Below are 26,475 nucleotides of genomic sequence, written 5' to 3'. Positions count from 1 at the left end.
ACAACAAGCAGAGACACTAGACCTCGCTAGAAATAAGTGGTCTAGAAAATGTCATGAAGCTGTATCAGGGGAGGTTTAGACTGGATATTAGGAAAAGTTTCTTTGCCCAGAGGGTTGTTGGACACTGCAACAGGCTCCCCAGGGAAGCAGTCACAGCACCAAGCCTAACAAAGTTCAAGAAGCATTTGGATGATACTCTCAGGCACGTGGTGTGACTCTTAGGGATGGTCCTGTGCAAGGCCAGGAGTTGGACTTTGATGATTCTTATGGGTCCCTTCCAACTCAGGATATTCTGTGATTCTATAACTTTCTGTCTCTTGATAGAGATGGAAAGAACAGCAGACCAGATCTCTTTTGTGAACTCTGTGTGCTTAAAACCTGGACCCTCAGAGAACAACTAAATACTATAGATAATTTTGGTCAGAAATAAAATTAATTGTAGCTAATATTAATTGCAGCTAATTCATTAATTTTGGGATTGAGTATTTATATTGTTCATTTGATAGAATTGTATAGGTTCATGGTTTGGACCACGTAGAATGAATGCTTGTACCAAGTGTGGTGCAGCACTTTTGTTTGTGGGTAATCAGGTACAATATAAAGCAACTTTTAAAAAACCCTCATGTAATAAATAGTCATTAATCAATGCCCCTAGACCACATCCCACTGTATTCCACTAAAAATTAAATAATCTTCAAAGTGCTGAAGTCACTTTTGTAAAATCTAGCAGTAATTGTAACTATTTCAGAGTATTTTAGAAAACGATCTGGATGACAGTAAAAGGGATTGTCCAGATTTTGTGCCAGGTCAATGTTTCATCTCTCTTGACTGGGAAAGTAGGCAATTCTGCCTTCAAGAAGATATACCTTTCCTAGGGGCTGATCCTGGTCACATCATCCATTTATATCCACCAACTCCTACTATTCATGATCCTTGCTCACCAGTAATCTAAACCATGGGAGGGGTCCAATCTACTTCCTAATCTTTCATATGGGCAGCAAAAAGTTTTAACTTAAAGATGTAAAGTTTCCACATTTGTATGGCTTTTTTTAGCTTCTTGAAAGTTCAGGTGCAGCAGCATCCAGTGGAGCCCAAGGTTTATTTCATGCCTATTTTTGCAACTTATCTGCTTTTTCTGCAGAATTTGATTAATGAGAAGTTGTGGAGTTTCTTACAAGAATATGATTATGCAGAATTAAATTGTCAGGCTCATTAATTATTCTGTTCAAACACACAAAACCAAGCAAAGGCATTTTTGTGCCCTTTACAATGAATTGTGTGCAGCCAATCTCTGAGCATTTTCATTTTTATACTCTAATAAATGCCTCTTAAAATGTGAACATAAACATTCCCAGAAGCAGAGCTACAGTTTGACTTACAGGCAGCTGCAGACAGAAACCTCTTCAGCTGGTATACTGATATTTGTATGGCTTTCTGACTTAGCCTAGCAAGTCCACCAGCCACACTAGTGTGCATATGCAACCCAGTGTGCTCCTGTGATTGATCCTGCTTCCTTTGCACTCAGTCTGCCTTCATCTGTACTTCATTATGCAAACATGCAAATCATCTCTCCTTACCATTGTGAACAATTAGCTTGCAAGGGAAGTTAAAGTAATATTTTGTCTTGTATTCATCCATAATTATTCTGTTTTGATAAAAAGAATGGGGAAGAGGAGGCATCTGCTATCTATTTCTACTAACATTACCTATCACACAAATAAGTATCATGCTATCAGATATGTTTTCTTCTGAAGACATTGATAACACATTTGGTATTGTTTAGTTGCAAATCTTACATTGTAGCTAACCACTAAAAATAAACCATCAGTGAAAACAGGAATGTAAGATAGAAAAAACAATAAGGTAGCAATAGGATAAGATTCTAATAATGCTTACAGCCACAAAACCTCTCATTTTCAGGTGTCCAGGAAGGACAGAAGACACATTGTTTTTAGATGACAAAATGACTGATTCATGTAGGAACCAAATTAAAAATTAAATGGACTCATTCATTGTTGTTGCTATTTACCAATATACACTCCAATAAGGGACATAGGGAAAGAGAAGCATGAAACACCCAAATGTTAGAAACACTGATGTACATTTTTGCCTCCATAACAAAAATAATGAATTTTCCATTGAGGGACAAAGTCTTCTTGTCTGAACTTTGAAACTGCTGCAAGGACTCTCCCAGTAATCTCAAGAGAAGGTTCAGGAAGAGAAAGAAAACAAAACTAACAGCCCAAAAATATGAGATAGCAAAACCCCACACACTTCTGGGCCCAATGTTAAAGATTTCTTAAACTCCTGGTAAGAAGTCTTGTTTAGCACTGTGTTCTTATTTTTTCCTGAAGATAGTCTTATGGCTCACTCTGTAATGCTGGAGAGAAAAAACTCTTTGAGGACTGACTTCCTACCAAACAGTATGTCACTTAGGTATATTTAGCTCTGTAAAATACGTAACTTCTCCTCTTTATCACCTAAAAACTTCAAATATTTGATTCTACTAATACCTTCCTAGTTTTTGCACTCCAGTTCTATAAAAAAAAGTTAAACTAGTTCACTTGTGCAACTGCAGATAAAGAGGAATGTAAAAAAAGCTATACTGAAGTTTTGTGCTGCGCCCCAGCAGGATGACATTTCTCATTCCTCTTCTGATTCCTTCTCTTCTGATAACTTGTGTTCTCTATTTCAGTAAATCCCAACCTTTTCTGTCAACAGACCATGCTAAACTCAAAATTGTCCTTGAACTAGCATATACGTTTACCTAATTTATGACCTAGAAATGTTGCTAGAATTTTCAGACTTATTTGTCTGATTGGCCAAAGGAGGTTTCACAGCTCCTTGGAGTCTGTGCCCACCTCAGAAAGATTTGAGAGAAGAGGCAAAAGAGAGAAGAGGGATAAGTTCTTCCATCTGGAATAAATGTAAGAAGTGTCTTTGAAACAGCAGAAATACTGACTTGGACACTGGAAGCACGAAGGAATCCCAAGCCGAGAGAGGTCCAGGCTCACAGGCTGGTTTAGAGCTTCTTCAGACCATGGAGCTCTCAGCTTTACACTGGTATTTAACAGCAAGGAGGAGAGATACACTTGGATTTCACCAAGAGAAATCAGAGCATATGTTTAGGCTTCTTATTATAAAATAGCTTAGATGACTACGGGAAATGTGGGTCTCAAATCTACATCTCAACTGAACATGCACATTTTGAGAAATGTTTATATATGCACTCTGCAGCTCTTTGGATTGTGGATCCATAAAGCAGAATAACCTAATTTCTTCTAAGCTTACAAATGCTGGTTACCTTCACAGGAAGCCTTTCTGTCCATCTCACCATTTTGTAAGGCTCTCTGACGTGCAAATAATTACTTGTTGCTGTTTCAGAGGCTTGTTGGAAAGCTCTGCATAGGGCTCTCCTGAGACCCTGGCATTCCTAATGAAAGGTAATATGTGTGACTCTAACTTTGTCCATCTTCCTCTGGGAGAAATCTTCCACTTCATTACTTCGAGAAATGCCTGGGGACTTCTGCAGTTTTCATTCGTGCTTTTGACAGTAACTGGAATCAAAATAAGTACTCTTGCCAGCAAGGCTTTGAGAAGTTTTTGTCAGAGCATCACTGTCTGCTCTCCGACTGCTGACACGAGCCCTTCAGTAGCCTTCAGGGAGAAGTAATTAAGACTCACCAACAGATAAATCCCATAAGGATTACACTCATCTTCCTGTCACTAAGAATGACATGAACACAGTTTTATTGTAAGGAGGAATCAAAGGTTATGCAAGAAGGTTTTTTCCAAATCCCATTTCTCCATTTGCTCAGTGCTGTCTCCAATTACTCAACACTTGCTAGATACATACTCAAAAACTGCAAGTCTGAAATCCCACTCCATTCACTGTTCACAGTGATATCTGTACTGGTTTCAGTGCAGATTTTTCCTTCAGGTAGCAAAGGTATACAAAGATCAGCACTAATTAATGCACCCAAATTCATTCACCATTTCTATGATGTCACCCAGGACTAGGCTAGAAATGTCAGACTGGTCCTCTGTAGTAAAGCTTTAGCTACCAGTTCAAAAGCAATGACTTTCAAGCATTTGATCCTCCCCAGGTGCTGAATGTAGTTCTTCTGGACTCAGACATCAGGACTCTTTACTCCAAGTACAGTTCTGTACAACACAGTACAATGTGCAGGGTTGTAGAATGATCTGAAGTTAAGATTCCTGAAAAGTGTAGTAGAAGTACCTCTCTCCATTAAATTTCTGTAATCGAGAAATTCAAAAATTATGAAAGAGAAACATCTTTTAACTCTTTCTGTTTATTATCTTACAAACTAGTGTTCCTGTTTATTTTACATTCACTCACTTTCATGACTCGTATCCATTAAAAATGAATATAGAGCAGCATGTGTTTCCTTCCCTACTATGTCATTTATAGTTTGTTTCTTTCTATTTCAAAGTATATATTATTGAACAGAGCAGATGATGAATTTTTGATGAATTTTTGAAACAGAAGCCAGGCACAGAAGCACTGATTAAGTAAATTTTTTGTACCTATAAATAACTTCATAACAAGGCAAAATATACAGTAAAATGAAGCTTGCATAAATATCTCTTGATTTAGTGTGCTTGTGTTTCCTTCCACTAACATAAATCTCATCAGTCACTGACACTCTGGATATGGTATTTTCAAAGTGTTTGCTGCTTGGGCCAGTAAAGGTTTCCCACATGGTTGTGATACTTGTACAAACAGAGGATTAATGTCAATTGATACAAGTGTGAAGTATTCCAGAACACTTCAGAGAGCAAGACTGTGGTTGGTCTTCATCCACATAAAAAGGGATGGTGGTGTCTCATGAAACATGTCTTTTCAGAAACTAATGGCAGTCACACACCCCTAGTTATGAATTTAAACATTTCGATATTTACATTTCAAGAAATTCTGCGTAGTCCTAAGTAGACAAGGAAGAAGTGAGCAATTCCCCGTTTCCTATGCAGAACGAAATCTCTGATCACAAATGCTATTAGGGAAAGGAATTCGTTATTGAAAGGACTGATAGATCTTTTAAATTTCCTATATGCTAAAATCCAGTTGCAAAATAGAACCAATTTTTCTTTTCCATTTGTTCTCACTATGTTGCCCCTGTTTTTGTAGCTTGTATCTTCATACAAATCTGTGAAACATGTGGTTTAGCTCCTCAGTGTCAAAGAAAGAGCAGAGTTCTAGGCTTTGCTCAGAGTGCCAATTTAAGGAAAAGCTAAGAATATATCTGTCAGAAGTAAAACAAACAAACAAACAAAACCAAAACAAAACAAATAAAACCCTTAACGACAGAATCAGCTCAGATGAATTCTTGTTTTCCCTTTGTTTAATTTTTTCTAATGTTAGATCCAGCATTTTGGTAAATGGAGATTTGTCTGAATAACATTCTTTACAGTATAAAATTTGACCAGGATAAGGCAAATAACACCTAGAACTTGCTGCTGTAAGTGATCTCTGTATTCCTTATCACACTGCTGGTTTTTTTAATTTTTTTTTTTTGTAAGAGTGAACAATACAGTCTGAGCAAAAGTACTATGAAATTGTTTAGCTCTGTGATGATCTTATATGTTGCAATTCACAGGATTTTGCAAAGTTCACAAAAAGATTATTTGTTCATTTTGTGTCTTTCTTACCCTACACATCTTTCTTTTGCCCTAATTCTTAATTCTGCATGAAAGGAAAAGCTGGAAAAAGTACAAAAAATATTAGTGATAAATTGGATTAGATTTAATACCATTCCTTTTATGACCTTCAAATGCTTGTTCCCCATTCAGAAAGCTATCTGGCTGCTTTGATGGTTACAATGTCAAAAGAGATGTTGCTCTGTTGCTCCCTGTATTCAGGGTTGTCCTCTGTCATCATAATTTTCTTTGACATGCTCTTTCAATTTAATTTTCAAATCTCATTTGCATCACTTTCTGTGTGAATGAAAGAACTTCCCAAATTTTTACCCAATTCTGTCTCCCTTACATTAAAATCTCCTTATTTTTCAGGACCTCTTGTTTTGGTCTCAAAACCTAAAGTCCAGAATCTTAGCTGTTCATATTAGTCATAATTTTGAAATGCATTAATTCCCCTGAAACTTGATAACTTTACCCTTCATTACTCCCTAACTTGAAGGGGTTCCTGAACTTCCTTGCAAATTGTGTAGTTCTTCCTCTAGAGGGGCTACTGGCATATTAACATTACTTATATGAACTGTCTTTTCTGTGTTTGGCTTGTCATGTTCTGTATGTCTATAAATAAAGACATTCAGTGTCATATGAGGCATATGCTACCTCAGAGTTGCCAGCTGCATGTCATGAGAAAGTTTTCTTAGGAAAATACTTCTTTCAGCTACTCCATTTTCTTGTGACTTTTTTTCATTGAGCACAACTGGAATGCACGACCCATGTTCTCTGTTCCACATGCATTTTCTGTGTTCATTTAAACTTTCAGGTTATCAGAGGACTGAGACAGGGACAGCTCAGCCATTTATGGGATAAGCTAAAGAAATGAGATGAATATTGGAAAACTAGACCATGATGTAATGGTCCCATTGGAGAGTCAGATCATCAAAAAGAATCTTTTAAAAATGAGCTAAAATCTTATTGTTGCATTTAGGTAATGATGATAACTACCATCTTTTAATTTGTAAGCATATGAAAAAAAGCCTGAATTCCAATCAAATTAGAAAAACAAAAACAAAAAACCTGACAAACTAGGCTAAAAACAAAACCAAACCAAACAAATTCCACTTGTTTAATCCTCTGATTATTTTTTTTAATTTTATTTTTTAATTTTGAGAGTCAGAAGGCACAAAAAGAACAGAAGGAATCCTGAAAGTCGATTGGAAATCTAGTTTGGTTGTTTTGATTTCTTAAACTATTCAAAACCACATAGTTCTTGGTCAATCAAAACAAAACAGAATTTATTTTTCTCCATGTTTCCCTGAGTTTTTCAGTAGATATGCACTCATGTTTCATTTTAACAGCACTGTGTAATTCTGTCATTTTAACTCACTGTATAAGAAGTCAAATGTATGCTAAAATCCTTGTAATTGTGTCTATAAATAGCCTCCCTTGGACAAGAAAGATTTTGGTTTAGAATAATTGGTTTTCATAAAGGACATCAGACACGGTAATTCCCTGTAAACATTCAGTGTTTACTAGTTATTGTCTTTTTCCCAGGGAACAGCATTTCCAGACATTTGAAATAGGAAATAACTCCTGTTGCAGACTGCACAGCAAAGTAAACGTTTGTAAAACTGTTCTTTCAAATGCTGAATTTTCAATTTGTCTGTGTGAATGTAGCCAGGAAGTTATGAACTCCAACTAGAAATTAATGACAACTGATGAAGGAATTTTGCCAGCAATTTTACCTTCTTTCTTATCCAACAGTTGAGGTCTTGATCCAGAATCCATTTGAATCAACAGACTGAAGTCCTTCAGCTTCACCTGCCTACTGATCATAGCGTAACTGAAAATCACACTCATATTGTTAGGTATCTTGAGTATATAATTTCTATAGTCACTGGAAATCCTAAATTGTCTTAGAATATATTAGATTAGAATACTAGAAACTAGTGTATAAGTTACTTGTGGGAAAAGCAAAAAAAACCAACAAAACAACAAAACAACAAAACCAAAACAACCTACATACAGTTTAAAGTAGCATAAACCAGGAGAGTGATTTGCTAACAAAGAAATGGTCTTATTTGTTTCAGTACTGTAGGACAATAACAGGCTGAATAGAAACAATAATCCAATCTACTTCTTGATTTTCATGTTGTAAACTCTGTTGCCAAGCTGTATCTTTAACTGTAAGTACCTCAGACTTAAATTTGCCCTCACTGAATCTACACATATAATTTCTACTGATGTCAAAGGAATTCCCTGGCAGGCTTTGTTTGCTGCTCCTTCAGCTATCAGCAGGTGACTCAGAGGAGAGTTGGAGGCGTGGCTTGCTCGTTAGCAGGAGAGTGAGAAGGCTTTAAAAACATCTCTAGGGAGTGCAAGCGACCTGGAGTGCGGCGAACAGGAGCGGGCAAACAGGGCGTGGCACGTCAGTGAGGGCGTGGCACGGCAGTTCGCACAGGCAGGGCGAACAGGCAGGGCATAAGCCTAGGTATTTCTGCGGCCCTTTTTTTTTTTTCTGTTTGTTTGTTTGTTTCTCTTTTCTACCTTTCCCCACAGCTCGAGGCAGTCATGCCTCCCAAAAAAATGAAAGCTGTTGCTCCTGTTACCAGTAGAGGGGTGTCAATATAGACAGAACCCTCTAAAAAGGATGCAGCTACTCAGGCCTCTGGCTGCATAGACTGTTTGAGCCTGGACCTACTACCAGAGGACAGTATGAGAAGCGCCTGCATACGATGTGAGCAGGTGAACGATTTGCTGTGTCTGGTGGCAGAGCTAAAGGAAGAGGTGGATAGGCTCAGAAACATAAGGGAGAGTGAAAGGGAAATTGACTGATGGAGTCACACCCTTTCCACTCCTAAGGAAGCCCAGCAGGAGATGGTGAAGCCCAGCTCCTCCTGCCATCAGGCAGACAGAACAGACCATAGGGATGGGGACGAATGGAAACAGGTGCCTGGTTGTGGAGGAAAAAGCACCCCCTCTCAACCCCTTTCACCTGCCAGGGTGCCCTTAAAAAACAGGTATATGGCCCTGGACTCGGACAGTCTGTTGGAGGACAGTCAGGAGGAGGATCTGTCTACAAGGTCTTCTGGTTACCCCCAGTCTACCAGACGGGTTACAACTACAGGTAAAAGGAAAAAGAGAAGGGTTGTTGTAATTGGTGACTCCCTTCTGAGGGGAACTGAGGGTCCTATATATCGGCCAGACCCATCCCATAGGGAAGTTTGCTGTCTTCCCGGGGCCAGAGTGAGGGATATTACCAAAAGACTTCCTAAGCTTATCCAACCCTCAGGCTATTACCTGCTGTTGGTTGTCCAGGTTGGAAGTGATGACATTAATAAAAGGAGTACCAGAGTAATTAAAAAAGATTTCAAGGCACTGACCCGATCTCTTCATGGGACTGGAGCACAGGTAGTAATTGCCTCAGTTCCTGTGCTAGCCGGGATGAATGAGGAGAGGTTTAGGAAAGACCAGCTTACCAATAGGTGGCTTAGGGGATGGTGCTATCATCAAAATTTGGGGTTTTTGATCATGGGGCAAACTCCATGTTGCCCAGTCTCGTCAAACCATATGGGCTCCATTTATCTAGGGAGGGCAAAAGAACTGTAACCCATAAGTTGGCAGGGTTGGTTAGGAGGGCTTTAAACTAGGTTTGAAGGGGGAAGGGATGGCAACTGGGCTCTCCAGAGATAGGCCTAAGGGTATAGAGCCCAAGTTGGGAATGAAATCAATGGCCCAGCTGAAGTGCATGTACACCAATGCACGCAGTATGGGAAACAGACAAGAGGAGCTGGAAGCCATAGTGCAGCAGGAAAACTATGACATAGTTGCTGTCACAGAAGCGTGGTGGGATGACTCACATGACTGGAGTGCTGCTATGGGGGGCTACAAGCTCTTCAGAAAGGACAGGCAGGGTAGAAGAGGTGGAGGGGTGGCTTTATATGTTAGAGAGTCTCTTGACTCTGTTGAAGTTGAGGTCAGCAGTGACAAGGTTGAGTGCCTGTGGGCCAGAATCAGGGGCAAGGCCAACAAGTCTGACACCCTTGTGGGAGTCTGTTACAGACCGCCCAACCAGGATGATGAAGGAAATGAATTATTCTATAAGCAGCTGGCGGATGTCTCAAAATCTCCAGCCCTTGTTCTTGTGGGTGACTTTAACCTGCCAGATATCTGCTGGGAGCTACATACTGCAGAGAAGAGGCAGTCAAGGAGGTTCCTGGAGTGTATAGAGGACAATTTCCTTCATCAACTGGTAAATGAGCCTACCAGGGGTAAGGCCCCGCTAGACCTACTGTTTAAAAACAGAGAGGGGCTGGTAGATGATGTAGTGGTTGGAGGTCGCCTGGGGCATAGTGACCATGAAATAATAGAATTTTCAGTCCTCAGGGATGTAAGGAGAGCCACCATTAAAACCTCTACTTTGGACTTCCAGAGAGCAGATTTTGGCCTATTCAAAAAACTGATTCATAGCATACCCTGGAAAACAACCCTTAGAGGCAAGGGGGTCCAGGAGGGATGGACATCTTTTAAGAAGGAAATTTTGAGTGCACAGCAACAGGCTATACCAGCGTGCTGAAAGGCCAGCCGGAGGGGAAGACGGCCAGCTTGGTTAAATAGGGAGATTCTGAAAGAAATCAGGGATAAAAAGAAAGTTTACAGACTATGGAAAAAAGGGCTGGCTACTTATGAAGAATTTACAGATAGAGCTAGGTCATGCAGGAAAAAAATTAGGGAAAGAAAAGTGGAATTTGAAGTAAATTTGGCTATTTCAGTTAGGGATAACAAAAAGTCCTTTTATAAATACATTACTAACAAAAAGAGGGGCAAGGAAAACCTCCATTCTGTGTTGGACTTGGAGGGAACTATAGTTAAGGAAGATGAGGAGAAGGCTGAGGTACTTAACACCTACTTTGCCTCAGTTTTCACCAGTAAGACAGGTGGCCCTCAAGACAACTGGCCTCTGGAGCTGGTGGACAGGGAGAGGGAGCTGAATAGCCCTCCTGTATTCCAGGAGGATATAGTTACTGACTTACTGAGCCAACTGGATCCTAACAAGTCTATGGGACCAGACGGGATCCATCCCAGGGTGATGAGGGAGCTGGCAGAAGAGCTTGCCAAACTGCTCTCCATCATCTTCCAACAGTCCTGGCTCTCTGGGGAGGTCCCAGACGATTGGAGGTTGGCGAATGTCACCCCAATTCACAAAAAGGGCTGCAAGCAGGACCCTGGCAACTACAGGCCTGTCAGCCTGACCTCCGTGCCCTGGCAACTACAGGCCTGTCAGCCTGACCTCCGTGCCTGGCAAGGTTATGGAGCAGTTCATCCTACGTGCAATCACACAGCACCTTCAGGGTGGACAAGGGATTAGACCCAGCCAGCATGGGTTTAGGAGGGGCAGGTCCTGTCTGACCAACCTGATCTCTTTTTACGATCAGGTGACCCACCTGGTGGATGAGGGGAAGGCTGTGGATGTGGTCTATCTGGACTTCAGCAAGGCCTTTGACACTGTCTCCCATAATATACTCCTGGAAAAGCTGGTAGCCCATGGCCTGGACAAGTGTACCCTCTCCTGGATTAGGAGCTGGCTGGAGGGTCGGGCCCAGAGAGTGCTGGTGAATGGAGCTGCATCCAACTGGTGGCCAGTCACCAGTGGTGTTCCCCAGGGGTCTGTGTTGGGTCCAGTCCTGTTTAACATCTTTATTGATGATTTAGATGAGGAGATTGAGTCCATCATCAGCAAATTTGCTGATGACACCAAGCTGGGAGGGAGTGTCGATCTGCTGGAAGGCAGGAGGGCTCTGCAGAGGAATCTGGATAGACTTGAGATATGGACTGATTCCAATGGGATGAAGTTCAATAAGGCCAAGTGCCGGGTCCTGCACTTTGGCCACAACAACGCCCTGCAGCACTACAGGCTGGGCACAGAGTGGCTGGAGAGCAGCCAGGCAGAAAGGGACCTGGGGGTACTAATTGACAGGAAGCTCAACATGAGCCAACAGTGTGCCCAGGTGGCCAAGAAAGCCAATGGGATCCTGTACTGTATCAAAAATAGCATGGCCAGCTGGACCAGGGAAGTGATCCTTCCCCTGTACTCTGCATTGGTGAGGCCACACCTTGAGTACTGTGTTCAGTTCTGGGGCCCTCAGTTTAGAAAGGATATTGAGGTGCTGGAGCGAGTTCAGAGAAGAGCAACAAGGCTGGTGAAGGGACTGGAGCACAAGCCCTATGGGGAGAGGCTGAGGGAGCTGGGCTTGTTTAGCCTGGAGAAGAGAAGGCTCAGAGGTGACCTCATCATTGTCTATAACTACCTGAAGGGAAGTTATAGCCAGGTGGGGGCTGGTCTCTTCTCCCAGGCACTCAGCAATAGGACAAGAGGGCACGGGCTCAAGCTCTACCAGGGGAAATTGAAGTTGGATATCAGAAAAATATTCTTTCCACAGAGAGTAATTAGGCATTGGAATGGGCTGCCCAGAGAGGTGGTGGATTCACCATCCCTGGAGATTTTTAAATGCAGATTGGACGTGACACTGAGTGCTATGATCTAGTAAATGGACTGGAGTTGGACCAAGGGTTGGACTCGATGATCTTGGAGGTCTTTTCCAACCCAATCGATTCTATGATTCTATGATTCTATGAATGGGTATGATGTGAAAAATATCAAATATAATATTAAGTGGTGTAGTCAGTTGTTGGTTATGCTGAAAAAGTCTTATGTCAAATCAGTCTTCTTTATGAAGTTTTTTGAGACATGTAATTTCTTGGATTTCATGTGAAACACGTGGACTGATAAAATTTTAAATGCCTAGGTATACACTATAATCTCTGTCTGATTAGACAGACAGATGCCTACACACATGCACACACCCAGTAATGGTGTATTAGCAGTAGATAGTGTAGGGTGACGATATTTGGCAGATGCTTTTAACATCAAGAATTTTCTTATCAAGGAATCAGCTGCTACTAACAGAAGAATGTACTTGGCATTTTTTTCCTTGAAAGTTACAATAAAAGCACAAAGATGGGTATTAAGGTTTTAATAAAAAAGTAGCACTTTTATTGCAAGTGGTATTATTTTTAAGTAACTCATGCTAAGAAAATATAAGTCCATAACACTTGATATTCACTATAATTCTTCTTCTACTAAGCAAGCGGACAAGCAAGCATGGCCAAAGATGTCTGTGGTCTGTTTCTCTTACATCTACTCCTTTCCATATGATTTTTCAAATCAGAATGGTCTGGGTTGGAAGGGGTCTTAAAGATCTAACAGTTTCGCCCCCATCCCCAGCCATGGGCAGGGATGCCACCCACAAGATCAGGTTGCACAGGGCCCCATTAAACCTGGCTTTGAACACCTCCAGGGATGGGGCATCTACAGCCACCTTTGGCAACCTGTTCCAGTTCTTCACCACCCTTACAGTAACTGATTTCCTCTAAATGTCTAATCTAAACCTACTCTCTTTCAGTTTAAAGCAATCAACCACTGCCCTATATTACATGCCTTGTAAACAGTCCCTCTCCAGCTCTCTTGTGAACCTCCTTTAGGTACTGGAAGGTGCTGCAATGTCTCCCTGGAGCCTTCTCTTTGCCAAGGTGAACAACCCAACTCTCTCAGCCTGTCTTCATAGGAGAGGTGTTACAGACCTCCAGTCATCACTGTGACCTTCCTCTGGACTTGCTCCAACATTTCCACATCCTTCTTATGCTTGAGGGACCCAGAGATGAACACAGTACTACCTTATCAATGGATTGTACCTTAGCTTTCCCAAAAGTTAGATATTCTGGGGCTTGCAATAAGAGATATTAAAAACCCCCAAGATACAATTTCTTGCATTCTGTTGACTCTCCTGTGCTTTTATGTACAGCAAATTAATTGCTGAGTTTGAGGCAATTGAGAATTTTCAGTAAGAGGAAAAGAAACTGCAGCCATCTAAAAAAGGCAGGGATTTCTATTAGTGTAATGAAAGAGAACGGCACTACAAAAACAGCAGTCTTTTCAGGTCCAGGGGAATTAAACACAAACCAGCACCAAAAACCCCAATCAAACAACAACAAAAAAGAAACCATTGATATTTTAAGTTCACTGTTGAACTGGGAAAAAAAAAAGCAACCAGTAAACACTGCTGATGCCCATTATTTCCTTTTCCCACTAGGAATAAATTTATTTTTCCAAAACCAATCTCAGAAATGCTAAGGAACAAGTGCCTTTGACTACATCCCCTAAAAAGGCTACAAAACCTTTCCCCCTCCCCCTCAAAAATACACTAAAGCAAAACCAAAAAGTAAATTGACTGAAGAAACTACAAATGTAGCACCTGTAATATTCTAAGGATTCCATTGTGAAAAATGAAACAAATTTTTACTAAGCTGATCCAAATAATTGATTTTCCAAAACCTGCACCTCTGCTTATTTTCTATTCCATTTATTCTTGAAATAGGAAAATAGAAGCACAGAGATCTGATTTTCAGTTAGAATAGGTCCATTCTCATGGTGTTCAATAGGTAAAGTGGCCTAAAAGAAAGAGTTAATTATATTCTGGCTTATTTTAAGATTTTTGTACTGGTTAATCTACCAGTACAGTCACACTAATGGAAACAGAAGCTGAACAACTAAACTTCTTAATATTACACAAACAGCCACATTTGGAACAAGAAGTAAATTTAAGACTCCCCAATCTTATCTTCAAACTTATCTTCCTTATAAAATACTATCTTTGAAGGTTTCTTCCTTTTAGTATGTTTCTAACAATTTTTTCCCTTTGCTTGCTCTATGTTTTGATGAAATTCTAAATCACTCGAAATACTCATTTGAAACAGTGAAATATGTCTTCTCCCTACCTTTATCTAGTTGTTCTGCAGAACAGTTTAATGCTCATTTAAATTGAGACATAATTTATATCACAACCACATGATCAGTCACAACAAAAGCAAAAGCCACAGATAATGCCATAAAATTAGTACAATTAATTTCTAGGGATAATTAATTCAAATTAAACTAAATTATGTACTTTCTGAAAGTTTATGAATTCTGAGTTTATTGTTTTCCTTTTATTACATGCTATCCAAAACAAACATTTTGTCCTTGAAATAGTTCTTAATCTATTGAGAGACATAAGAAATAAGTTACAAGGAGCAATCTGCTTTAGCTTGGAGGGTACAAAAGATTGAGAGAGAGACTTCTAATAGATACCAGAAATTGATTAAGCGAAGGTAGGATCAAACCTTTCAATGTGAATGCAATTTTAAATCCTACAAGTAACATTAAGTTTTTCCAGATATATATTTTGGGAAAGCTTACCATATGTGAGGTCTACTCATGTAAATAAAAGATGTGTTTGATAGTAAAAGTTGTATTGAAATGCTCAGTTCTTTAGATACTACTAGGCTCTAGAAATCAAAGTGATATATAAAAATGTAGCAGAACAGAGCTCACCTCACTACTAGAAATGACATGTCAAAGTAACATGCTCATTAGTAACTGCTCATGAGACTACTCAAGGATAAACTGCTTTAACTAACAGCATTTCAAAATCCAGCAAAGTAGATACCTAAAAAGAAAGACACCATACTCACCACAATTTCTGTACACACATGCCTAAACCCAAGTTTTATTAGCATTCCTGGAACAAGAGAGGTTTCATAGGAAAGTTTTATTCAGAGCTATATTCAGAGCTGATTATGAGGGACTCAACCATCTCTTCCTACAGCTAAATATCTGTAGGGAGGAAAAATTGCCAGTGGGCAAGATGTACCCATTGACCAGTTTCAGCCACACAGATGCTGACCAGTTTGTTTCTTTTGAGAGGAGAAAGCAGTTCTATTTGTGTGGCTTCGGAGAAAAACTCATGAGAGCACATTAACGGAAGTGCTGCCTCATCAGGCTCACTACAGTCCTCAAGCAAAAGACAACTTTTTTTCCACTCTTGATAATGTGGCAAAAGACCTCCACCTGCCCTAATATCCACAAAAATAATTCTACACTTGTATTGATGATGACATACAGATTATCAAATAGACATTATTTAAATACTGTCTCTTAAACAAAAAATACTAATAAAAGTATAGGAATTGTTCTCTTCTAAAGACCAAAACAAAGTTTTAGTCAGCTCTTACACTTGTTTTCACTTCAAAATGAGATGACAGCTCTGTTATGAAATATTTATATTTTACACAAATCTCATCTTTTATCAGCTTTGAGATGAGCACTTGCAATCCCAACTGCCTTCAGCAAGAGCTGTGACTGCCAACACATCTGAAAGTCATTTTTAGAATATAACAGAAAACAAAAAGAGAACTGTAGCTTCATAGACTATAGAGTTTATTTTGTGATTCAAAGCAGTGGTACAGCTGATGTAATACTGTAAATTGTAATTCCCCACCAACCCTGCCCTGTTCCATTGCATCCAGCTGTATGGCCATCCTCCAGCCCTCTGCTTGGGCACAGCTCTGGGCTGCAAGGATGTTCACCTCCATGTGACAGCACTTAAAATTAGTCCGAGGTGTTTGGTTTGACTCAGAGTTTAAATCCCTTCCCTAAAAGAGAAGAGTTGCTGAGTTACAGCATAGACTGCGAAGTTCTGTGAGGCACATACAGTAGTAGAACATAGTAAGCACAGCCTTATCAGAAGACACACATATAGCAGGAATTCTTTGAATTTGTATGAATCCTATGGTTTTTTATGAATCTAAGAACTTGGAAATCAAATAACCTTCAAAAATACAACTCTCTATTAAAAGACTTATTTTTAGTCTTGAAGTGTAAATCTTTAAAAAAGACATACTAAACATTTCCTTTGAATTAGGTTATTAATTTCATTCTGTACTTTTCTTTATCCAATGTATTTCATAATTTTCAATGCAAAGACTACACTATAAGTAGCAGTATACATTTAAGATAATCCTGATTTTTAATGACAAAAAAAGAATTGCTTCCATGGAAATATTTTCCCCTTCTCTGCCTCTTATTAGATAAGATTATACAATTTTATTAAACAAACAAACAAACAAACAGATTGTTTTACTTTCATCAAGCAATAAAGCAAGAACTAAACAGGTTATGAATACAAAACACAAGCAATTACAAGCCCAATGCAAGTAAGAGGAACCCTTTTCCTTGATGATCCATAACAGAGTGCAACAGGTATGTGATATCTGCTGGTGACTCAAAGCAGAGCTGGAGATCTGCTGAGAGCTGAGAATCAGGCCCTGGGACATGCAGTCAGTCAGCCCTGCAGTGGGGGATTCCCCTTTTGCACCATGACAGGGACATTGAGTTATGAATGTCATATCTATAGAAATGGGTATTCCATAGATAAAAAAAAATGTTATGTCCTATTAGGCAGTAAAAGATCTCATATGTGAGTCCAGGTAGACTGGCAAATGTATATCTTGTATAGCATTAACTACACCCAATCTGAGGATTTCATTAACTCTTCAAGAAGTGAATGAAAACTCACATGCTCTTGTTGAGCTCTGTTCCAAATAAATTAATTGGGTAGATCAGCTCAAGAGATAAAGGCAATCAAGGGGTATGGTAAAGGATCAAGTGATGGGGTCCAACCAAAGACCTGTAGCTTATTGTTTTGTTCGGAGAAAGATTTTTTTTTCTTCACTCAATTTTCCCCCCTCAAATGTACACTAAAGAATGACGTGCCTGGTGGGAAGGATCTGAATAAATCGGTCTGAAGTATAAACACTTACATAGTTGGTGGTGCACATGAATATAGCTGAGATTCTCTTGTCACAGCTGTGCTGGGTATAGACTGTGCTACTGACAAGTCTCTCTTTTATAGGAGGGACTTGTAAAGCTATCTGAAAAAAACTACAACATAAACTCAGGATGACTTAAGAGGAAAAGTTAAAGGAAAAGAATTATTGGTGTTCAGCATAGCCAAAGAGTCAACAAAAAAGAATGATATAATTTAAATTTTAATGCTTTTTTATTTTCTGCAGTCAGAGACACCTAGACATTTTCTACAGTTCCAAGTCCCTGACTTGTGTAAAAACATACCCTAACACCTCCTTGGTTTGGTCATCTTTCTGTTCTCTACAGTTTTTCAAACAAAAAATTCCTCTGTACATGAAAAGTTGAATGTCAGATAAGAAAAGTAACACTTAATAATGAACAAGCTTATTCAAACTGGCAGTTTTATGTAGATCTGAAAACCAAAGATTTGCACTAACTGAAATAATAGACTGTGTCTTCTTTGTATCAGGTCTCCATAGAAGCATATTTAGAACATTTTATGTCTAACAGTTAGTAACCTAGGGATTTAAACTATGGAGACTGAATACTACTATTCTACAAAGAACCTGTCTTAGCAAAAACAGTAATAATTCTGTGGAATAATGAAGTAGATTAAACCAGTGTTAAGGTTTCATGCTCTTGAGAAATAGCAGGCTTCAGGGGATAGTTCAGAAATTTTTAAAAAGCTGAACTCCAGGGGTGCCAATAGTATCATTTTCAATCTACATAGTTCTCATTAAATTTAATGTAGAGTACACATGTAACCAAATAAATTTACATGGGAAGATTTTGAATCAAGATGAGGTGGAAACTGAATAAGGCTGTGCTTCTCAGTGCATAGAGGTGCCAACTAAAACTGGGGTTCATCCTCTAGATCTGTACAGGGATGACATTTCAGCCTTTTAATCGGCATTGCCCTTTTTCAGTTGGGTGTCAGTGTGATTTATTGGGCTGCCATGCTACCTACCTGCATTGGGGATCTTAAACCTGAGCAAAGTGATTAATAATCTAGATGCCAAAATCTAGTCTTTTGTTTTCATATTCAGGATCAAGTTCATAAAACCAGCATTCAAGTTCTAGTCTTACAACATTGCCAGAGACTGCAACTTTGCATGCAGAGCTACCATACTTCTCCTATCACCTCCCTGGCAGGTATAGGAAAGGAGGAAGCAATGCTTGTCTTTACTTTTAAGGGTATAGCAAAGTGAAAACAAGGGGGCTACCAGGCCAACACAGTTAAATTTAACAAATAGCCTGAATGAAAAACTTTCAAATTTCAACTTCCCGCTTCCCATATGAGTACATGCCAACAATAATATAAGCTTCTGTCTTTGTATGAGAGAAAATAAATGTAATATAGTTATATCAAAAGAATATATGTTTTCTGCTCCAAAAATACTCACAAACTTAACATCCTGCCACTGCCAATGGATCCAGCAGTTAACAGCACCTGATCCTGCATACTTTACATAGGCCCTGTATAATGGGTTGACACACCCATATACATTTATTAATATGTCAAAGCCAGTAAGCTTCTAAATCCCTAACACTCTTCTAAAGATTTTGTGCTATTTGACGGTGAAAAAAAATACAGAAGTCAGAGAATTCTGGATGTGCCATACTGGTGTACTGGATTTAGCAGAATAATTAAGTTTCTGGAATAATTGACTATTACAGTGTGGCAACAGTAAACAGCATTTCTTTTCTGGTTGCAGAAATACAGTTTTCTTCCTTTCATCTCGCTTTTAAATATATCCATAAAATGCAGCATCATGGGTATGCTGCATGGTTACATTAATGCACAGAGATTTCCTTTTAGTGCTGACATAATTTTTTTGGATATATGCAGAATTCACACCTTATCCCTGATTTTGTCTATTACCTTACTGGTTTAAGGAGCAGTTAAGGGGAAAATAGACTAAGCTTAAAGCCTAACCTGAGAATCTTGCCATTAATATCCAATGTTCTAAGCAAGATGAATGTAATCACGGATGAGGGATAAACTTTATAAAACTTCTGATTTCACATCTGAAATAAACTGTTAACTCAAAAGGTAGTATTCTTGTAATGTAATGAGTTTCACTTGACTCTGTAGAGACTAGATCCACAATTTATTAAGTGCACCTCCACTGGCTTCAGTGCACTAGATCTTAATTTTGTAAACCTGTTACAGGCGGTATAATAGTACTTCTAAAGACGGCTGAGATAATACCTATGTATGAGTTTCCTTAATTCTTTCCTTCTAAAAGCAACATTCATTACTTCAGGTGATTTGGGCCATGTTTTAGAAAGCTATTTAAGAGGGATAACTCAAATAAGCATAGTTTTCAATGCAGAAAGCCCTTTAAAATAATTCCAGGCAGGTGGTTATACCTGATTCTAACAGCCACTCAGCCTAGCAAAGATATCCAGTGGGTTTGACTTCCTGCTTTTTCACTGATTTGGTGATTAACTTAATCTCAATTGTAGTTTATAAAAAAGCAATATAATTTTCCTCACTTAGATGTGTTCAGTCTCAAAAATTTGAAATCATCTAATGAAAATTCTCAATAAGCACAAAGTAATTAAACAAAATCTTGCAAGAGAAGTTAAAAAAGAGCTTCTAATGAAGACAAGGCAGAAACTTTTTACTGCAGTTTCTTGAACCACTCAAGTTGTTAATTTCAATATGCCTATCTTACAATAAATTTAGTATCAGCATTTTCCATATGCACTAGTTGTGCCATTTGTAGGTGTTATGCATGGTGGGATAATAAAGTCTTCCCTTGCATAAAATCTTGAGACAAAACTGTGAGAGATACCTTTTATTAATTATGCATATTATCATAATTTCTTCTGCTGTTATATCATCTGAGTTTCATGGATAGATCCTGCATTTTCCGCTTTGCAACAGTGCAGTGCTCCAACAGTCAGAGAAAAGGTACAACTCAACACACTTTACTCAGGGCATCTATAGTTGGAAGTAGCTGCAGTTCTTGCTGCATTATTTACAGAGCACTCATTAGGACTTTATAAACACCATTTGACACATAAAGGGGAGAGACCAGATGGTTTGGACATAGGGTGAAAAAATATTTCATTAAATATTAATTCCAAATAGTAATTTAAAGTGTAGTACATGCAGCAAGTATGGCACACACTCATATATATACTCTTTATATAATATGCACATATATGGTGTACACAGTGAATATGGCATTCTGATGGAGATCTAGCTTGTATTATGCTATATTTGGCTCAACACTGTTCTATTTTATTCCTTTTGCACCAGGGGTAAGGAAACATGGAACAATTCTCCTTCAAGGGATGAACAGTAGTTTTCTATACAGTTACCTTTAGGGATCAGAAGCCTGTTGTGCTCCTCTAGAGTTCCTCTGTGACTGTTGCAGAGTGAAGTGATGAGGCTTGAGTGCCGAAAATGATGGTGAACTGCTAGGCCTTGGGAGGAAGAAAGGAAAGAGCGGGGCTTTAAGACTCAGAGGACACCAGATGTGTTCAAGAGAGGCTAAGGTAATTGTTTCTTTAAAGTGCACAATTGAAGGGTCTTCTCCTCTTCCCACCAGGAACACTTTAGGCAAGTTTGTTTTCTAACCACTTGGTTCATTCTCTCTTTCCCAATCAATCTGGGTCTTCTATATTTAAAGATACATGTGTTTCTAGATCATTATTTGTGTATCCCAGTGAAATCTCCCCATAGCAACTGAGTGCTGCTGATGCCTTAGAAGGTGCTCACACACAAGGAAATGTTGGGAATACATCTATTTTATGTTCTGATCAAGTTGTGGTCTGTATCAATGTTTTCTGCCTCCCTGTATATCTGAACAAAAAGATGTCAACCATTCATTACTCCTAGTCAGAAAGGTAAATAAAGACTACAGTAATATTATCTACCCAGACTCTCCCCCTTTAGCAAGATTGCTATGGCTGTGGTAGTAACCAGAGCATGTAGAACTACTCAAGACAGTCATGGTAACTCTACATCTGTCCTACTGCCTCCTGTAAATATGACAAACCGTATCACAAAATCACAATCTCTATGTGCAATGTGTGTGCCTTTATGTTTAACACAGAAGCAAGGTTATCACTGCCATATCAGTAAGCAGTCAGAGTTGGTACAGAATAGGAACTCAAAAAATAAGTTTATCTGTGGCTGTCTCATGCAGTATTTATTAAGTGGCATTTGGGTTTTGTGTGTGATTTTTTTAAAAAAAAAGTGTTTCTAGGAGTTGTAGGATGAAAACAGACTTTTATTTTCAGAGGAACAAGAGAGGAAAGGAATAGGAACAGGTAAAGGTGAGAAGAAGAAAGATTATGGCAAGATACGTGCTCTGAAAGATGTATCTCAAACAGACTTTACTGATTTGAAACCTGAATTACTGGGTTTATAGTCCATGTTCTGCAAGAAATCTATCTAGATGAACAAAATAGTCCCTCATAGATATAAAATCTATGAATCAAGAGACATAAAGGTAACAAATATGTAAATTAGTAATAGCTCCTAAAACATTAATCCAGTGTTTCTTCTTCCAAGCCATAGTGCCCCATCTGCTAAAGTTAAGAGAATTAAATTACCACAATCAGAGTACAACTGAAGGACAGATATATATCTTATTAAATAAGACACACATAAGACTCAATTATATTTGTCCAAGCAAAGATTTTATTGCAATGCTGTTGTACTGACTATTTTTTCTTCAAAACTGACTTTGGGCCATTTTATTTTAAACCTCACTTTTCAATGTGATAACTGTAACAGTGTAATTCCTTGTGTCATATATTTCAGTGGACCTTAGCCAGATTAGCATTTCATTTTTTCCGAAATTTTCATTCTTAAAACTAAAGATAACTTTTCATGTTTGACCTTTGCCAGATGTAATCCTAGTTGGGATACAAGGTCATTAATCTTAGTCTACAAACAGGGTTTACTTTCACCATTTATCCTGATAGCTCACCCTTTGCATTGCTACACATACTCTGTCCAACTTTTATTTAAATTATACATTGATTTTCCCCTTTTGTTTTCTACTTCAGCCATTAAAAGGGGCTGTAAATGAATGCCTTGTTGGAAAATATGCCAACAGAAGAGAGATACAAACAAGTCTGTGCATTCTGGCATACCACAGACCATGGGTTTATTACCAAAAGTTGTCACTACAAAGCACTGATAAAGGTGTTTCATTTTTCAGAGATTCTGAACTACAACACACCTTTTGAGCTTAACTTTTGTTCCTAATGCACAAGAAGTGATCTGAGCTGACTGTGCTGACCGCTTGAAATGTGCTATACTTCCTCTGCACTGATTATATTACAGGTTTTATTCACTTGGAATTAGGCTGAGCAATCAGCATGACTGCAGCACATGACATTGTCAGGTACTGGGGACTAGTGAGAAACTAATGAGAAGAATGAGTTAGAAATAACTGAAATAACAGAAATCAAGAGTATGTGCAGAATACTCAATAGTTCAACTACACACACATACCTATCGTAGAACAACACTACTGTAGCTATGGGGTGAAACACTTGCCAGTTAAGAACTGTCATAATAAGGGATGCCTCACCACCCATAGTTAATTTTATCTTATTTATACATTAGGATTTATTCACATGCTAGTTTTCCCACAAAACATCTATCTCTTCCTGAGCACGAAATTGGTAATGCTCATTTAATGACTAGTTATATAATATGTTTTATGTTCACCTTATCCTTTCTAAAGTTTACTTTGCTATCAAAATGCATTTTGAAAACATGAAGTGACTGCTTAACTTTGGCAAACATTACTTAAAAGTTACAGTGTTCAAGCCTTGGGATCTTGCTCTGAAAATCCTCAGAGTCATTGAAGTCAGTAAGTCAGTAGTAGCTAGGTCTGGATCTCCTTCACAAGCTCAATCAGGTGTGTACTAGTGAATGAATATTCTCAAGATCTTTCTTAGAAGACAATGTGCTGTTGCTCTTCTGTGTGCACATGGAAGACATCTAATCTACAGACAAAAATTAACTTGGCTTCTTGACTTGAAACATAATTGGCCTCAACATTTTTCCTTTAAATATGCTGGCAGTATCTATACTTTTAAAATATGAAGCACAGCTTCCTTTGGCATGAAGGCAAGTCACACATTCCAAGCACTGCTGCAGTTCATACTCCAGGAAGAGGAACTTTACAGTAAGTGCAATTTTTCCATTTCTAGTTGATATAGTATAGATTGCTCACAGCATTAGCAAGAAATGAAATAGGAATATGGTATGTGGCAGTCACCTTAATTATAGAAACCCAGTTCAATCCCAGAGCAGATATTTCATGGACACTGGAGGAAATGAACACACTATGTTTTTTTCTTTCATTTATTTACCTTGAAGGGTGCTTTGTAAAGTCTGTACAAATGAACTCGGCTGTGGTTGGAGGGTTAAGGTAAGTGTGCTTTCACCTGGGGTTTCATCTGCCTGCACAAAGTTAACCATTCATCTATTATTCTACTTTACCTAATTCCCTGAAGAGATGTATGACTCCTGGCTTAATTTTTTTTCTGTAAAGAAGCTTTCTTCTAGTGGTTCCTAGGCAGGCTGTAAAAAGATGATCATCATTTTATATTAACTCTGAATGTCACGTATTTCATCAGCAGAGTAACAGTGTTTAGATTCATGTAAATTTCTGCCACTTAAGAAAGCAAAATGACTGATAACAACAGTAGTTAACCACCAAAATTGATATTTAATGATGGCTGAAATAGTGACATTTAGGAATCCTGGGTTCTTTGTCAGAGAGTATGCACACTAGAAGATACGAGTTATTTGCTTCTTTCTAGAGTATTGATAAATTGTGTCTTTTCCTACCATTTCCCCTTGGGTCTTTTGTTCCTGTCCAATTTCTTCCTGCTTATTCTGTCCAGTTCTCAAGCAATTTTAGTTCAGTCCCAATTTCAGGATGCTGCAGAAGTCAAAATGCAAGATGAATGCATAAATGATTGTTTCTGGTAGATGTGTCCAGTAGATAAGTCCTTACTAATCTTGATGGAAAGCTATCAGGAAGACATAAACTTCTGTAGGGCTTTACATGCTTAGTGAATCAAAGCCAATACCCAATTATAAACTAGTATAGTAGAAAGGGTAGTGCTTACCAAAAAGCCCAGTAACAGTGAAAATTTGGAAAAAAAAAGGTTTTGGAGGTTATGAACTAACAGAAAAAGACTGACATTTTCATATGCATATAAGGATTCTATAATGTAGGGTGCATGGGTTGAATTTGCAATTGAATTTGTATTCAGAAAAATGGGTCTGTAGGGGGAACAAAATGTGTCAAAGACCTATGGATCGGCTGAAGCCCTGACAGAAGGAGAACAAATGCAAATTACAAAAAGCAGGGGCAGCTGAATTCAGGGAAGTCACATGCCAGAAGTGGGGCAGCATGAAGTGTGGCTGTTAGCTCTTCTAGATGGGGCACTTCTGCACTCTGGCTGTGAAGAAGCCATAACAGATGTTGCCAATTCAAAGGTAGACACAAAAGTCAGCTTGAAGTGAACCTAAGAGTCAGAGGTCTGCAGGTTGATGTCAGTAACAGGAGTTACCAGGAGAAGAGCTGCCAGAAGCTTGAGCAAAGAGAAGACAGCAGTGCCATTTGGTGCTGTTCAGAAGACAATAGGGTGTGGAGTGCAAAGGGAAAGGAGACAAGTTTCTGTAAGAGAAGGGAGTTGTAGTGTTTCTTTTTTGAAATGTCTGCTCTGTATTGCTTGAAGGTTACCCTGATGAGGAGAGCACCGAATCTTGACCAAAGAAAAAGAAAGTAGTATGTTGGAAAATTCTGGACTATTCAGCACATTTTTTCATGTAGAGATTTATCTTCTTTTGATGTTCATGAAAGTTTTTAATAATTTATTTCCAAACTTATTTCAAAAAAAATAACTTCTATTTTAATAAAATTCATGCCAGTTTTTAAAATGTTTTAATAGTAAAATGTTTGAACTTTTTTGTAACAAGGCAATATGATGCCTTCAAATGGTTTTAATGATGTTTTGGAAAGTGTGTTTTATAGGTCATTTTAATTCCACTTCATAATGGAAAAAAAAAAAATTTCACCATTTCCTGAAGAACAGAATTATTCCCTCCTGACCTACTTCTCTGCTACTTCAAAAAGCATTGTGCAATTTGGACTGGAAAGAGGAACACGGAACTAATTAAAGATAAAATGAGAACAGCAAGAATTAAACAAACAAAACCAAAGCAAATGCATACAGAAAACAGTCTGGGAAGAGCCCAAAGGAACAATCTATGCCATCATTCATTCAAGTAATAAAGACAAATGACATCAAGGTTTGGGAGTGTTGCTCAAGAAAACCAGCAAATGTAAAATAAAATTTTAATATCCCACCCAAGAAAATAAAAATATAAATATAAAAAACACAGCTTTTACAAGAGTGACAATAATATTTCTACCATCTCTATCCATATACTTTCCATAGATTCCCTTATTATATCATCATTCCCATTTCAGTTGCAGTCATTCTGAATATATAATTTTTCTGGAAAAGAAAATGCTAAAGTGCTGCTGCTATTTAATGATAAATAGTAATAACTTCAGAAATAAAATAATCCCCGACTTATGAGTGTTGCTGCTGCAAGTTATTTCTGAAACAATAGTTTCTGAGTGAAATGAGAGAAGGCTGAGAGAGAGATCTAAAAAAAGATTAAAAAGTTTCAGTTAATTGTGTTAGAGATGTTATATTTACTCATCTCAGATAAGGAACTTCATATGATGTTTGAACTACAGATAGACCAGTTTCAGTAAACAAATCCCACAAAAAATATATGGATGTTGCCAGACACAATGAGGTTTAAATGGATAAAACATTTTTTGACTCTTTATGGTAGAAAGAAAAGTATGTAAAAAGGTGATACAACTCACTGAGGCAAAAAGAGATGTCAAGCAGAGGTTAATATATTTTTATTATATTCTATATATTTTCTACCTCAGTCATCATTCAGGATCTATGACCACATCAGAAAAACGGATCAAGGAAAGGTGTTATTAATGTCATTATTTCTGACTACCTGACTTTAGGACTAATACACAGAGGTATCACTAATA

At 38.3% G+C, this 26,475-nt stretch overlaps 1 protein-coding gene across 1 annotated transcript in view; it reads left to right on the top strand.

Annotated features, from left to right (window-relative positions):
- MACC1 (MET transcriptional regulator MACC1) overlaps positions 1 to 25,206 on the top strand; it is a 92,181-nt gene extending 66,975 nt beyond the window's left edge. Inside the window, exon 8 of the mRNA XM_071560878.1 lies at positions 25,127 to 25,206. Coding sequence (XP_071416979.1) covers positions 25,127 to 25,136 — 10 coding nt within the window. The 3' untranslated portion in view covers positions 25,137 to 25,206. The remainder of the gene's footprint in view (positions 1 to 25,126) is intronic.
- Positions 25,207 to 26,475: the final 1,269 nt, after the last annotated feature.

This window comes from Pithys albifrons, chromosome 7, assembly GCF_047495875.1.
Source record: "Pithys albifrons albifrons isolate INPA30051 chromosome 7, PitAlb_v1, whole genome shotgun sequence".
Taxonomy (NCBI): domain Eukaryota; kingdom Metazoa; phylum Chordata; class Aves; order Passeriformes; family Thamnophilidae; genus Pithys; species Pithys albifrons.
Note: the sequence above shows the minus strand (reverse complement) of the source record. Positions and strands in the feature narration are given on the sequence as shown.